Source organism: Grampus griseus (assembly GCF_964374135.1).
Source record: "Grampus griseus genome assembly, chromosome: 10".
NCBI classification, from domain to species: domain Eukaryota; kingdom Metazoa; phylum Chordata; class Mammalia; order Artiodactyla; family Delphinidae; genus Grampus; species Grampus griseus.
In genome coordinates this window covers 56051500-56065074 of record NC_139004.1, presented here as the reverse complement: position 1 = coordinate 56065074, position 13575 = coordinate 56051500, and the positions used below count along the sequence as shown (strand labels likewise).

The 13575-nt window shown below is 48.8% G+C and overlaps 1 protein-coding gene across 2 annotated transcripts in view; it reads right to left on the bottom strand.

Moving 5' to 3' along the window:
* The window catches only part of ITGA9 (integrin subunit alpha 9), a gene marked incomplete at its 5' end in the record, with an annotated part of 366449 nt that overhangs the window by 280303 nt on the left and 72571 nt on the right, over positions 1-13575 (bottom strand). For both annotated transcript variants that reach the window (XM_082664510.1, XM_082664511.1), the window contains one exon: positions 9538-9692. In XM_082664510.1, the coding sequence (XP_082520636.1) occupies positions 9538-9692 (155 nt within the window). The remainder of the gene's footprint in view (positions 1-9537; positions 9693-13575) is intronic.

Below are 13575 nucleotides of genomic sequence, written 5' to 3'. Positions count from 1 at the left end.
GACACTGGGACAGCCCTGTCTTCCTGGGGATGCTCTGGGCATCACACTTCACAGCTCCCCACAATTTAAACCTCACGAGTTATCATCTGAGCCACCAATATACACATCAATGGTTAGCTGTACCCAACACAATTAGTGTCCTGAAAGGCAGGACAATTACAAGGAATACTACAAGAAGCTGCTGAAACCACCAAGGCTGCATGGAATACTGACTCCCATAAAGAAACAGGACATATGCCCCACACGAGGGAGGAATCACCCAATAATTCTGACTCATTGCACAGCTGTTGCGTCGGGCTCTATAACTGCTACATCTACTGGACCGTAGCCATCCGTGGTCCACTGAGCTGGGCACTGTGCAGGCATGGGAGACACATCAAAGAACAACGAGGGCAAACTCCTGCCCTCATGGAGATTTCACTCAGGGAAACACAGGGGCGGCTGAAGCTGACTTCATTCCTAGGCCGCCATACAGTGACCAGTTTTATGGTGCCTATCGGTTCAACAAAACCATGACCACTGTGGGGTCTGTACTGGGGTGCATTCCCAAAAAGGAAACCTCATCACCTTGTGCCTCAAGGTGTAATGCCAGATGGCAGAACCTACTGTGACACAATGTGGGACTTTAAAAAATGGTCACGATAGAGAACACACATTGGATAAATAAACCCAAAGGGTTTCGCCTCCATTATTTCAGAGTCTGTCAGTAAGTATGGGACAATGTGTTTTATTAGGTAAATATGGCTTTGGTATTAACAGACCCATTTCATTGCTTTTCTGTCCCACAGAACCCTGTTTCAGAGGTCAGCCCCTCCATAACACTTTTTTACATAACACTATCTTTTAGTTGCTTTGTGGATTCAGGGGAACGTGGTATTTTTAAAGTGAGAGAAAAGGAGCTTCTGTCCCTAAAATGACCAGATGAGACTGCTGAGCAGTGGGAAAGCGGATGACCCAGCCCCTGCCCTGGCTCCACACACCAGCCTCCTAGAAGCTGGGCTCTTGCACCAAAAAAAAAATCAGCCTAATGCCTCCTGGCATTTAAGTATGTGAAGCTGGGGCCATGCGGATGGCTCTGGCTTTTAATAACATCAAAGGGATCAGCCACTGGGGGAGGTACGAAGGAGGAAAGTGACCTGGATTGGCATTCTGTAGCTGCCACAGGGTATATTTTTGATGCATTTAATGGTTTTCCTGGGCCTCTGCCATCTCAGGGACCTTGCCAGGCCAAGCTGGCAGATTCCTGGTCAGCAAGGGCAGGTTTGCCCCAGCTTGTTTATTTCAGCAAACAGCTGATTTCCAAGGCAAGGCTAGATCACCAGGAGGTACCTGCGACCTGGATGATCCCAGGAGATATTTTTGGGAACAGAAGAAAGCACACGGGAAAGTACTTCAACAGAGAAAACATGGGAACCTATACAAGATTTACATACCTGCTCTGATGGTGACAGTGCAGGAAATGGGGTAGACTCGTAGAATGTCTAACCTTTTGGGCAAGCCTAGGGATCATCTACATCAAGACCCTCATTTTTCAGATGAGGAACTGATGGCGCAAGAGGGAACAAGACTTGCTGCAGGCCAGAGAGCGGAATCTGGAACTCTGCTCATCTCCAGTGTTGGGCTATTCCTACCATACTGGTTCTTGGTGCATTTTTTATATTATCAGACAAAAAACTCACATTCTTGGAATGCACAGACAGCAGAATCAAATGAGTATAGAGATTTGGAGCTGAACTTCGGCTAATTTACTTTCTCCTAATCACAGTTTCCCTGAGCAACAGCCAAACAATAAGAATATGTACAACATAAATGAAGTGAGTTTCCAAGTTTCATTTAGCAGGATCAGGACTGGAGATGGGTGTTGCTGGAAGATGAGCCAGAAGACCTTGGTGGGGTAACCAACGTGGTGGCAGCAGCTGCTGAGTGGGGTCCCCGCTACAGCCCCCCACCTGGCCGTCCTCCCAGGTGAGAGAGCTACAGCCACCCTCCCCTGGGTGGGCATGAAGGGTGACCAAGGAGAGAACAGAGGGTTTGAACCATCTCGTCAGCAATGAATGGCTGAGCCCAGAGAAAGCCTGGGTGGAAATGAACACAGGAAGACAGAGCAGATAGCATCAGGGCCCCACCTACATCCTCTTGGCTTTTACCATTTCCCTGCTGTCCAGCCCAACTTCCAACTGCCGGCACCTGCATTCCCTTTCCCAAGGGCTTTGGTGGGCATGGCACGCACCCGTGGGCATGGCAGGCCAGGAGCACCAAGGACTAAAGCCCCTGGGGCAGCGCTCAGGAAAGCATGACCCCAGCTCCCTGGTCCTTTGGGTGGGGTAACCGTGAGGTGTGTTCCACACTGGCTCCCAGACTTCCCTAGCAGGATTCTGCTCCCGCCGCCCTGTTACAGTGGTAACTTGTTTAATAACACACCCTCTATCCAGCTGCTGTGATGGTTTCTAGTCAACTTGACTAAGCCACGGTATCCAGATATTTGGTCAAACACCCATCAGGATGTTACGATGAAGGTATTTTTTAGATGGGATTGACATTTAAATCAGTAGACTTTGAATAAAGCAGATTACCCTCCAGAATGCAGGTGGGCCTCGCCCAATCAGTTGAGTGCCTTAAAATGTAAAGACCAAGGTCCCCCCCAGAAAAGAAGTGCTGCTTCCAGACTGCCTCTGAGCTATATCCATATACACACACCCTCTTGGTTCTGCTTCTCTGGTGAACCCTAATACAGCTGCCTTCCCTTCCTATCTCATGGTCCTGCTTTCCTACTGATGTTTCCTGGGATCCCCTCCTGAATCAACAATGTGCACTCAAATCCTTGATACAGGCTCTGCTTCTGCAAGAATCTGCATTAAAATGGGACAAGTCCAGAAAACAGAATGAATTCGACCCTCCATATGTGCCAAGAACTGTGCAGATACTTTACAAACATCAAGCTTAGTTCTCCAAAACCCCATCTCACTGCAGAATTGTTGGCCCAATAGATTCTTCTTGCAACTCAAGGGAGGGGAGAAACAGCTGAGTTACTAACGCCAAGCTGAGGACCACAACCGCTGCTCTGCTATGGGCAGACTGTACACATGCCAACACGCTCACCTACCAGATATTTCTAAAACAAGAAAGCATACAATCAGACAGACCAAATTACCCAATTCACCAAGTGCAATCATTTTGGAAACATTTCCCCTTTTGAACTGCCTACTCAGTGCTTCTCCTTGATTTAAAATTTATTTTGGCATTTTAAATTACACAAAAAGAAGTCAGCACCTTAGCAAAATCTCTCTTCTAGAACAAAACCAGAGACCCATGATGGGAAACCCAGCCTGAGTGAGGAGGTAGCTGCCAGAGTGGCAAGAAGTGTGGACCACCCTAAATCCCTGAGCTCGCTGCTAACAGTTTTGATCAGCCCCCACCCCAAGTGTGTCTAAAAGGGAGCCCCGCCTAAGAAGCAGACGAGATGCCGGAGAAGCAGCCTGACAGCCCCTTGGCTCGGCGGCCCACCCCGTGGGAGCAACAGGCTGGTGGAGTTGCTAGCGGCCGCCCCCAGCCCAGGCAGCCGGGGCCGGGGAGGTGCTGGTTCTGATTAGGGCCTGCTCCAACAGCGCACTTCACATCCTCAGCTCTCCTTCTGGCAGCTTGTGTCCCTGCCATGTCGAATGATGTCATCTTGATGGAAAAGCTGATCAGCCCAGAGTCATGCTTCCAGCCTCCTCCTTTCCCTGCCCCCCAGCTGGTTCCCCAGGGCCCCCCACACCGGCCCGGGCCAGCATCGAGCCAGCTGTCTTGCATCAGCACGGCTCTGGTCGCTCCCAGAGAGTTTTGATTCATTCCCATTCTCCATCAGAACATGATTTCAGCTGTGAAATTCTACTAATAAATCCTCCTTCAACTTACTCTGAGCTTCCCTCGGAGTTTTCCAGGAGAGGGGAAAAAAGGCTATTTCCACTTACCTAACTTTTCTCGCCCTCCCCCAAAGGAATGAGGTGGTAATTAGAATAGGATCCCGCCCACCCCCCTCATAGAACATGGATTTGCCTCATTATCCCATCTCCATGCTTCCCGAGAGACCAGAAGGAGCTCAGGGAATGTTCTCTGTGTGCAAATGCTCTCTTGAGTAGAAACACATCCCTAGGACCAGAGGAAGGGTCTGGGGAAAGCTTGCTGGTGTCAGACTTATTTCTGCCACTGGCTTGCATGACCTTGGTGCCATTTATCAGGACCTGGGCTCTACTGCTTGTCCAGGGGTAGGGCAGGCCCCCTGCTCACTCACAGCTTCACCAGGCTATACGAGAGCCACAGCAACATGAGGGAGCTGGGTCAGAGCACAGAACACAACCACTTAGGGCTCAGCCCTGCCTGGTTTCTATTTAGTGCTCCGGGGAGAGTCCAGGATTGCCAGCTTGAGTCTCAGCCTCCAAGGACTGACAAGTGCATTTAGGTTTCAGCCTGGCCGGCAAGTAGGTACAGGCCCAGCCCGCGGGTAAGGGGCAGAGGCCTCTCAGGCATGGCCTTCACCTGCCTTGCTTATGGCAACCAGGAGGCTCCCAGGAGCCACACGCTGCTCCCCAGGCCAAGAATGAAGGTTAATAAGACTTGAGATGAGCCGAACTCTTGTTTTATATAGCTTGATGAAATCCATTATAAGTGTGTTCTGGGGGTTGAGTTGGGCACGGTGTCTGCACCCCAGGACGGAGCACAGGGCTGACCACACACACTCCATGGGGGCAAGGACCTTGACTGGCCTGTTCCATGCTCTGTGCCCAATGCTGGGCACAGAGTCTGGCACCTTTCAGAACCTAGTAACTATCTGTTGATTGAATGAGCCAACAGGAGTTTCAGTGACTCCTTGTGACGGATTTAAGAAGCTGCTGCTCGGGCTTCCCTGGTGGCACAGTGGTTGACAGTCCGCCTGCCGATGCAGGGGACACAGGTTCGTGCCCCGGTGCGGGAAGATCCCACATGCCACGGAGCGGCTGGGCCCATGAGCCATGGCCGCTGAGCCTGTGCGTCCGGAGCCTGTGCTCCGCAACGGGAGAGGCCACAACAGTGAGAGGCCCGCGTACCGCAAAAAAAAAAAAAAAAAAAAGAAGCTGCTGCTCTGCTCGGCTGGGACTCTGCAAACCTCACTTCTGCCTTGCCAGTAGCTCTCTGGGAGGCCCTGCAGACATGGAGAGCTTGAGGGAGGCTGCAAGGCTGGAAGAGGGGAAGGGGCTTCCCATGAGCTTAACCCAGCGACAGTTTTCCATGGTGGCCGCCTCCAACAGCAGTTAATTCTCGTTTCATGTTTCCCCCACACCTCAGAACCAGCCTCACTGCACCCCTCTGAGGTACCAGCAGCACCAGCCGCTGTCCCCTCTTCTGAGGTTTAGATGCCAGGTCCGCAAGGTTGCTTCTCCAAGCTTCTATGTTCTGATGACCCCAAGGAAGTGGTCCCCCACGTGTATAAACTTTTCCCTTTGTTTCCCTTGACCAGAGTTAAAACACATTTTGCGGGCTTCCCTGGTGGTGCAGTGGTTAAGAATCCGCCTGCTAATGCAGGGGACACGGGTTCGAGCCCTGGTCCGGGAAGATCCCTCACGCCACAGAGCAACAAAGCCCGTGAGCCACAACTACTGAGCCTGCGCTCTAGAGCCCGTGAGCCACAACTTCTGAAGCTTGCGTGCCTAGAGCCTATGCTCCACAACAAGAGAATCCACTGCAATGAGAAGCCTGTGCACCACAACAAAGAGTAGCCCCGGCTGGCCACAACTAGAGAAAGCCCACATGCAGCAACAAAGACCAAACTCAGCCAGTAAATAAATAAATAAATTTTTATATATTAAAAAAGTCCTTTAAAACACGTTTTGCTGGGCCCCACCCTCAGAGTTTCCAAATCAGGCAGAATTCACATGTCTAACAAGATTCCATGTACTGCTGTGGCAGCCGGTCTGGAAACCACCTTTGAGATCCCTGGTGCAGACCTAGAAGTGGTGGCTGCTTCCTGCAGTTACTTCCGGGTCCTCCATGACCTGCTTAACTGATTCCAAACGTTAAACGCTCTCTGTTAAAATAACTGGTGTGGTTTCCATCTTCCTGAATGGACCCTGCCAAGCTGTCACTGGCGCCAAGGCAGAGTCACCCCCGTAAAGAACCTCTGTAGTTCCCACAGCATTGCCAGAAGCGGCAGCAGCCCCTCTAGTGGCTTGGGTCATCAGCTGGCCCTGAATGTTCTGTGACCAAGTGGGAGCTTTGGTTTTTCCATTACCAACACAGAAAATGAAGAGGCAAAAGGAGTCCCTTCTCTGTGTGTATGCTTCAGCCCCATCAGGTCCCAAGGGAGAGAAAAAACCAAAGAGATGACTATAATGTCAACTGCTTACGGCCCCCCAAGACATCCCCAGGGTGGTCCCGCAGCAGATATATGCCACTTCGGTGCCAGCAGATATATGCCACTTCGGACAACTGTTCCGAAGTACCTAGCACACAACTGGCGCCTCTTTATTGCACTGCCCAGGCTGTCTTGCCCAAATGCAGCCGTTCTGCTGACAGACTCAGCTCTGGAAATGCAGACACTGAGAGGTGCCTAGAAGATGCCCACTTGCCAAGCATGCCATGCCAAAACCACCACTAACATGCTCTTGTGCAGCTGCCAGCAGTGAGAGCAAGGAAGGCTCATAACTGGAGTTCCAGCCCTGGGCTCCCAACACAGAGGCCTGAGCAATGACACTGAGCTGGCCAGCACTGGCTGCTGGGCCTGGAGGAGAGAGGAGGATGTCTGTGTGCTGAAGGTGCTCCCATCCTTCCTGGATATGGAAACAGGGGACCTGATCTTCCCGGTGGTACAGAACCAAGGGGCTGCTTCTATGCTGCACTCTGCCCACATCTGGATCCACCTGGCTACTTTGCCTCCACCTGATTCCTCATCACACCATCATGACTTCCCATCATTCCCTCCTCAAACTCTCTGTATTCCCCTGCCAGCTTATTTTGCGGCAGATTTCTACATTTCTCCCTTTACTGCGAAGGCTGAGATATAGCTCATTTCCCTGAATGGCAGGGGAAGGAACAGAGAATGCCAGGATAGAAAATTTCCTGCTTTGCCCTACGAATACCCAAAGTCTCCAGTTATCATCCTCTTCATGCCTGAATCTTAAATAAATGTGGGCAAACATCCCCTTAGACTGTCAAGGGATGTCTAATTTCATCAATGAACCCATGTGGCAGATGGAGGGTAAGGAAGTAACCTGCACTGGGGCAGGTGCTCCTGCTCAACGTTCCACATCCTAAGGTGGACATTAGCCAGGTTGCTGCCCATGAAGGCAACACTGGATGTCATCTGACAGCCTGTCTCTTCCATCATACCCCAGCACTGAAGGGCCATTGCTAGCCTGGACCTTAATTATAATTCTGCCTGGAGGTCAATGAAAGGGGCCCCAATGACTGGGGTCAAGGAAAGGGTCCCCGATGACCAGGGTCAGTGAAAGGGGCCCTGGTGGCTGGGGTCAATGACTGGGGTTCCAGAAGGAGCCACTTGTGGGGGGCAGCATGAGGAGAAACCCACATCTCCTCCTGGCTCAGCCCCTGAACCTACAAATCAGAGTTTGCTCTCCCACTGATCTCATATGCTCTGAAATCACTCTCGCTCAAAATTTGCATCTTGGTTTCTTCTCCTCTATTCCTGCTCTACCCAACTTACCTCCATTTTCACCACCACAGTGATGTAGTTATTGAGTCTGAAAACTGTGTATGCAGCTTCAGGATCAAAACAGAAACTCCTTCTAATTCCCATTAAAAACTCCGTGAGGACACGGCTGGCCCGTGCAGGCGAACGGTAAATATTTGTCAAATGAACACACACATGAACTATTAATTGCTTGCTGTTCTTAGAATTGTAGAGTAGTTCTGCTTATTTTTAAACACAACAGAAGTAATCTTCAACTCAACAATTCCTTTAAAATGTTCCTTAATGGAGTTCAACTACATCACAAGTTGGTATTGATAAAGGACACACCATCTAATTAGGCAGAGGATATATGAGGCCCAAGACCATCAGAACATTTTTTTCCTAGAGACTGTGGTGCCTTAAACAATTAGGGAGGTGGTGGGAAATCATTTTTGGAAAGCAATAGTATCATCAGACCAGAATTCAACTCTTGGCTTCACCGAGACCTGTATGATCCGGACCAAGTATCTTTTTCTCACTGGGTTGCACACAAAAAGTTTGTTAGTCCTCTCTCACTAACCAAGTCCCAAGTTCACAGTAAATTTATATTCAGTTTTGAAATTTCTAAGTTCTTTTTCAAAAATCCATATAAAAAACACAAGGCTTCATTGTTGAGCTTATTCAATCCACCTGAAGATCAAGAGAAATGCCAATGAAACAGCCTAGAAGGATTAGCATATTGTTAAATAAGGTAGAGCATTCAAGGTGCAGCAGAGAAATGGAATAGTGTGTGCACCGTGAGCTCTGCGTGTCTGGGCGCCCACATACATGTGCTCCAGAGCAGAGCTTCTCAAACTTAAATGTGTACTAGCATCTTGTGGGGATCTAAATCCAGTTTCTGGTTCAGAGGTTCAGATCAGGGCCTCCGATTCTGCATTTCTAACAAGCTCCCAGGAAATGCTGATACTGCTGGTCCAAGGACTACACAGTGAGTAGGGAGGGGAGACACTCATGACACAAAAACTGTCTAAGAAATTCAATGAGTCCAGGTCCTTAATAGTGGTGGTGTTTATTGTTTTGTTTTGTTTTGTTTCATTTTCCTGGAACTCTACTTTCTATTATTCAATGTCTCTCAAGTTAAAAGACCTCTTAATCTGCACAGCTGCTCCAGATTCATTTCCTTCAGGTGATCACACACTTTGAATTCTAATACACACTGATCCTATTTTGTTCCTGGGCTTGGCCCAGTCTCTGGAGCTGGGCCAGCAAGTCGCCCTCTCCCAGTCAGAGAAACGGCAGGGACAGCTGCCACTGGCCAGGGTTCGCCTGCCCCTTCTCCAACATCTGAAGCTAACAAAGCAGCTTCCCCACCTTTTGGAAGCCCGAGCCTTTGTAAAACTCAGCAATCCTAATCCCACCACCCATCCTCGGTCTCTGATTCCACAGTAAAGAACACAAGCCCCTGACATCTGACTGGTGTTGCAAGCTCAAGGGAGAGCCTCCAAAGTCCCACCACTTCTTTTTTCTAACTGCATGGAATGTTCCAGAAGGGCCAGGCTATTCACTGCATTTCCACAAGCCCCACCACCTATCCCACACGTGGCCCAGTGAGGTTTCAGTCTGGTCCATGGAAATTTGCAGAAAGGATGCTTAGAGTCAAATATTATTTGTCTGAGAGCTAGAGGTTGCAATGAATTGGAAAAACAATGGTAAGAAAAGAAGAGGGGGAACCTCCGGGGAAAGGGCATCTAGCCTGTGGGCCTGCTGCCTACAAAACCAGCTGGGATGCACAGCAGGAGGGAACCCCAGAAACATCCCCTGGCTTCCCATGACCCCACATGCCCACTCCAGCTAAGATGGCTATGCTGAGCCCTGACTCGGTGGCTCTTTACCTATTTCTCCCGGAACGTGCTTGCCGTGGAAGCTAAAGCAGGCGGTGACATTCAGGCAGTTCACAGGCTGCTGGCCATCGTGGCACTGGGGCGCCGTGATGTTGATGGAGGTGGGGAGGAAGATGGAGACATCCACCGTGATGACGGGTCTCGCCCTACAGGTCAAGAGGAAGGCGACTTAGTCACGGTGAAGAGCAGCACTCAGAACCAAATGAGAAGTAAACCAACAGGACAAATCCCAGGGCTTCAGCCCAGCCTCTAATTAAAGTGTGAAACAGCCCAAGAGAGAATGGCCAGGGTGCTCTGCAAATCCTTTTCTCCGGTTTCTCAGCTTATTTCCCAATAAATGAATCGTTATCTTCCCAATAATGAAGGCAAGTTAGTTGTTAACAAAACACATCTATCTGCTTGAAGCCGTAAATGAACCACAAGATGCTGAGAGATTATTTAAAATTTCACCAGTTAAGTTCTGATTTCCATTATACTAGGAAGATAGGAATAGATTTAAGAGGCGTCCCTATAGGGGATGCTGTGACTCAAGAAATAGATACATAAGCAGGAATTCCCCAAAGCATTTACTGCCATTACAAGCATGAACTGCAAAGTCCCATCCAGTGGGTCAAACCTACTCTCTTCATTTACTCCCATCAATTAATTAAGTATTTTTCTAAAAGACCTTGATGAATGGAGTCCCAGCTGGTAACACCAAAGCACTTTAGAGCTGAAGAAACCAACCTGCCTGGTGGTGGGACCAAAAGTGAAACCCAATAAACAAGCACACTCCTCTCACCGACAGGGATCATCCCCCAGGGCCTGATGGATGGACTCCATCCATCATTGTTGGCCTTCTGGGGACTCCCCGGGGGCTCCCCAACAGAAGCAGGGAGTGAATCACACCATTCTGCTCTTGTTGCAAACATCTGCTGAGGGACGGTTCACCTAAGCTATGGCTTAACCTTCTCCCCTCCAGGCCTCACAAAAAGACCCTTTTACCTCCAAGGAGCCCTGGCCTTCACGCCACTGGGGTGACATAACAAGATTAAGGGGCATTAGCAGCTTGAGAACAATGACCTCACTTGTGTTCAGTGATCCCACAAAGAGCATCCAGGGGGACAAGACAGATGGGAACCAGGACCAACACCAACTCTGAGAAAAGAAAGCGTTAAGGAAAACCTCAGAGAAAAAAGGAAGCGAGGAGCTGCATGGCCCAGATGGGGTTAGGGGATTTCACTATTGCCAGCACTGCCTTGAGACATGGGTCAAGAGAGGAACAGCTGTGACAGGTAGAAAGGAACTGCAGGATCCCAGAGCAGATACAGCTGTAGGTCTAACGGAAGTCAGACAACAGTGCTGCCTGGAAGAAATCCAATATCCGGTTTTCCAACTTCCTTCTGGGTTCATCCTTGGAAAATGCTCGAGTGTTCCTTAGCACCCCTGGCACTTGGATGTCTTCCTTCTCTGTGTTCCCGACACTGTGTTCACACCTCGCCTCATCTAGTAACTAAGGTCACTGTCCATTTCCAAACCCGCTCCACCCGCCCTGTAGGCCCTCCGAGGGTGGTGGGAATCCTGGTGAGTTCATCCTGATATTCCCAGGAGAGTAAGTATTCAAAAACGCTTGTTATATGAACTTACTCACAAAACAGAAATAGAATCACAGATGTAGAAAACAAACTTACGGTTACCGGGGGGAAAGGGTGGGAGGGATAAATTGGGAGATTGGGACTGACATATACACACTACTATATATAAAATAGATAACTAATAAGGACCTACTGTATAGCACAGAGAACTCTACTCAATACTCTGCAATGGCCTATATGGGAAAAGAATCTTAAAAAGAGTGGATACATGTATATGTATAACTGATTCACTTTGCTGTACACCTGAAACTAACACAACACTGTAAATCAACTATACTCCAATAAAAATTAAAACAAAAAAAAAAAACCTTGTTAAATGGGTGAAACCTCCTCTCCAGGCCAAGGGATTGAAAACCACAGGAGGAGCCAAAGTTTCACAAAACAGGGCGTCCACCCTGTGAGAACCCCAGCTGCCCATGTGTCCTGCCAGTCACTGCACAAAAGCAGCCCAGGCCCTCCTATCACCCCAGGACCCCCTCGTGGGGAGGACACTTCTTCTCCTGGCAGAGCCTGGCAGGGGAAGGCGAGGTGAGTAGGAAGCAGAAGTGAGTGGTACAGACAATAGGATCTCCATGAGCCATTGTTTAAAAAAAAAACAACAGTCCTTTGAAATGACAGACCAGGACCTTCACAAGCACATCTCCAACATCCATCAGATCAGTTCCCTCAAGCCTTTTTGTTTCAACTCCAAGTATTGTTTTTGGACCAGGAAAAGCCCAGAAATCTTTCATAAGCCTCTCTGATCACTTCCTTTAATCTTCAATGGCATTAACACCAAGCGCCTATCACCCTAACACCAGGCCTGCCCTCTCAAGCTAATCCCAGAGAACAAACTTCCCGAGGGCAGAGCTTGGCCAACCCACACCCCTGGGGGGCGGGAGACTGGGTTTCACAGTCTGAGATGAAAGCAAAGGGGCACCCAAAGACAGCACCGCAAATGTGCTTGAGACTTTAAAGAAGCTGGTGGCTGGAATACTTTTTTTTTAATTGAAATATAGTTGATTTACAATGTTGTGTGAGTTTCAGGTGTACAGCAAAGGGATTCAGTTACACATATACATATATCTATTCTTTTTCAGATTATTTCCCCTTATAGATTATTATATGATATTGAGTATAGTTCCCTGTGCTATACAGTAGGACCTTGTTGTTTATCTATTTTCTATATAGTAGTGTGTATATGTTAATCCCAAACTCCTAATTTATCCCTCCCCCCACCTTTCCCCTTTGGTAACCAGAAATTTGTTTTCTATGTCTGTGATTCTATTTCTGTTTTGTAAATAAGTCCATTTGTATCATTTTTTTAGACTCCACCTATAAGTGAGATATGGTATTTGTCTTTCTCTGCCTGGTTTACTTCACTTAGTATGATCATCTCTAGGTTTATCCGTGTTGCTGCAAACGGCATTTCATTCTTTCTTATAGCTGAGTAATATTCCATTGTGTGTGTATATATATATATACACACCACATCTTCTTTTTCCATGGAATACTTCTTTCTGATGCTTCTCGGATAGTTCAAATTCTGATATTTGATTTGATCCTGATATTTAACTTCCAGGTAAATAATAAAACCAGTCAGAATACTTTCTGACGTGGTGTTGCTCCAGTGACCCTGGCCTTCTGTGGGGTCATGTTGCTTGCATGGCAGAGACGGGGTCGGGGGGGACACATAATGAGCCTGCACCCTGGTGAAGGTGTTAGACCACTAACTGGGATATCCCCAAAGCCATCCATTACTCCAGGGAACTACTTCATGTCTCAACAGGTCAATGCACAGAGCAGAATGAATGAGGGAATGGGATATGGTGAGCTTGGCACCCCTAGAGTAGCTGTCACGGCCTTCCGCGGACCTCCCCATCCAAGCCGGTGCTCCTGGCCCTGCTCCTAAAGCCTCCCCTCGCCAGGAGTGCTTCCAGGCGTTCTCTTCCATGGACTCTACATCTGGCCCCGTTAGAATTCACCTCATCCGATTCAACCCTCCATCCCAGGCTGGGGTCTGTGGTCTCCCATCCACGTGTCACTGCCTCGCTTTATGTTTACGCTTTATGTTTACACCCCTGGGGAGGGCTGTCCCTCACAACAGAGGACAAAAGGAGACAAGCCCCTCTGGGTTAGAGCTCACAGCTACAAGCTTATAAAATACAAGAATGATGAAAATGCAGAACCTATGAGATGTGCCTTTTGTGCCAGAAGCTCCCAGTTTGGAGAGGGCCTGGTTTCCACAAAGAGAAGTGGGGGAACACGTTTTATTCAAGGGGAATCTTGAGAAGCCAGGGCACCCTGCTCAGAAGAGTGAGGGAGGGAAAATGACTTCGTGAGGCCACCAGCCAGAGCCCTGGCTTCACAAGTCCAACCGCAACCATCTGGAGCTATGAAAGCTGTTCCACCTGAA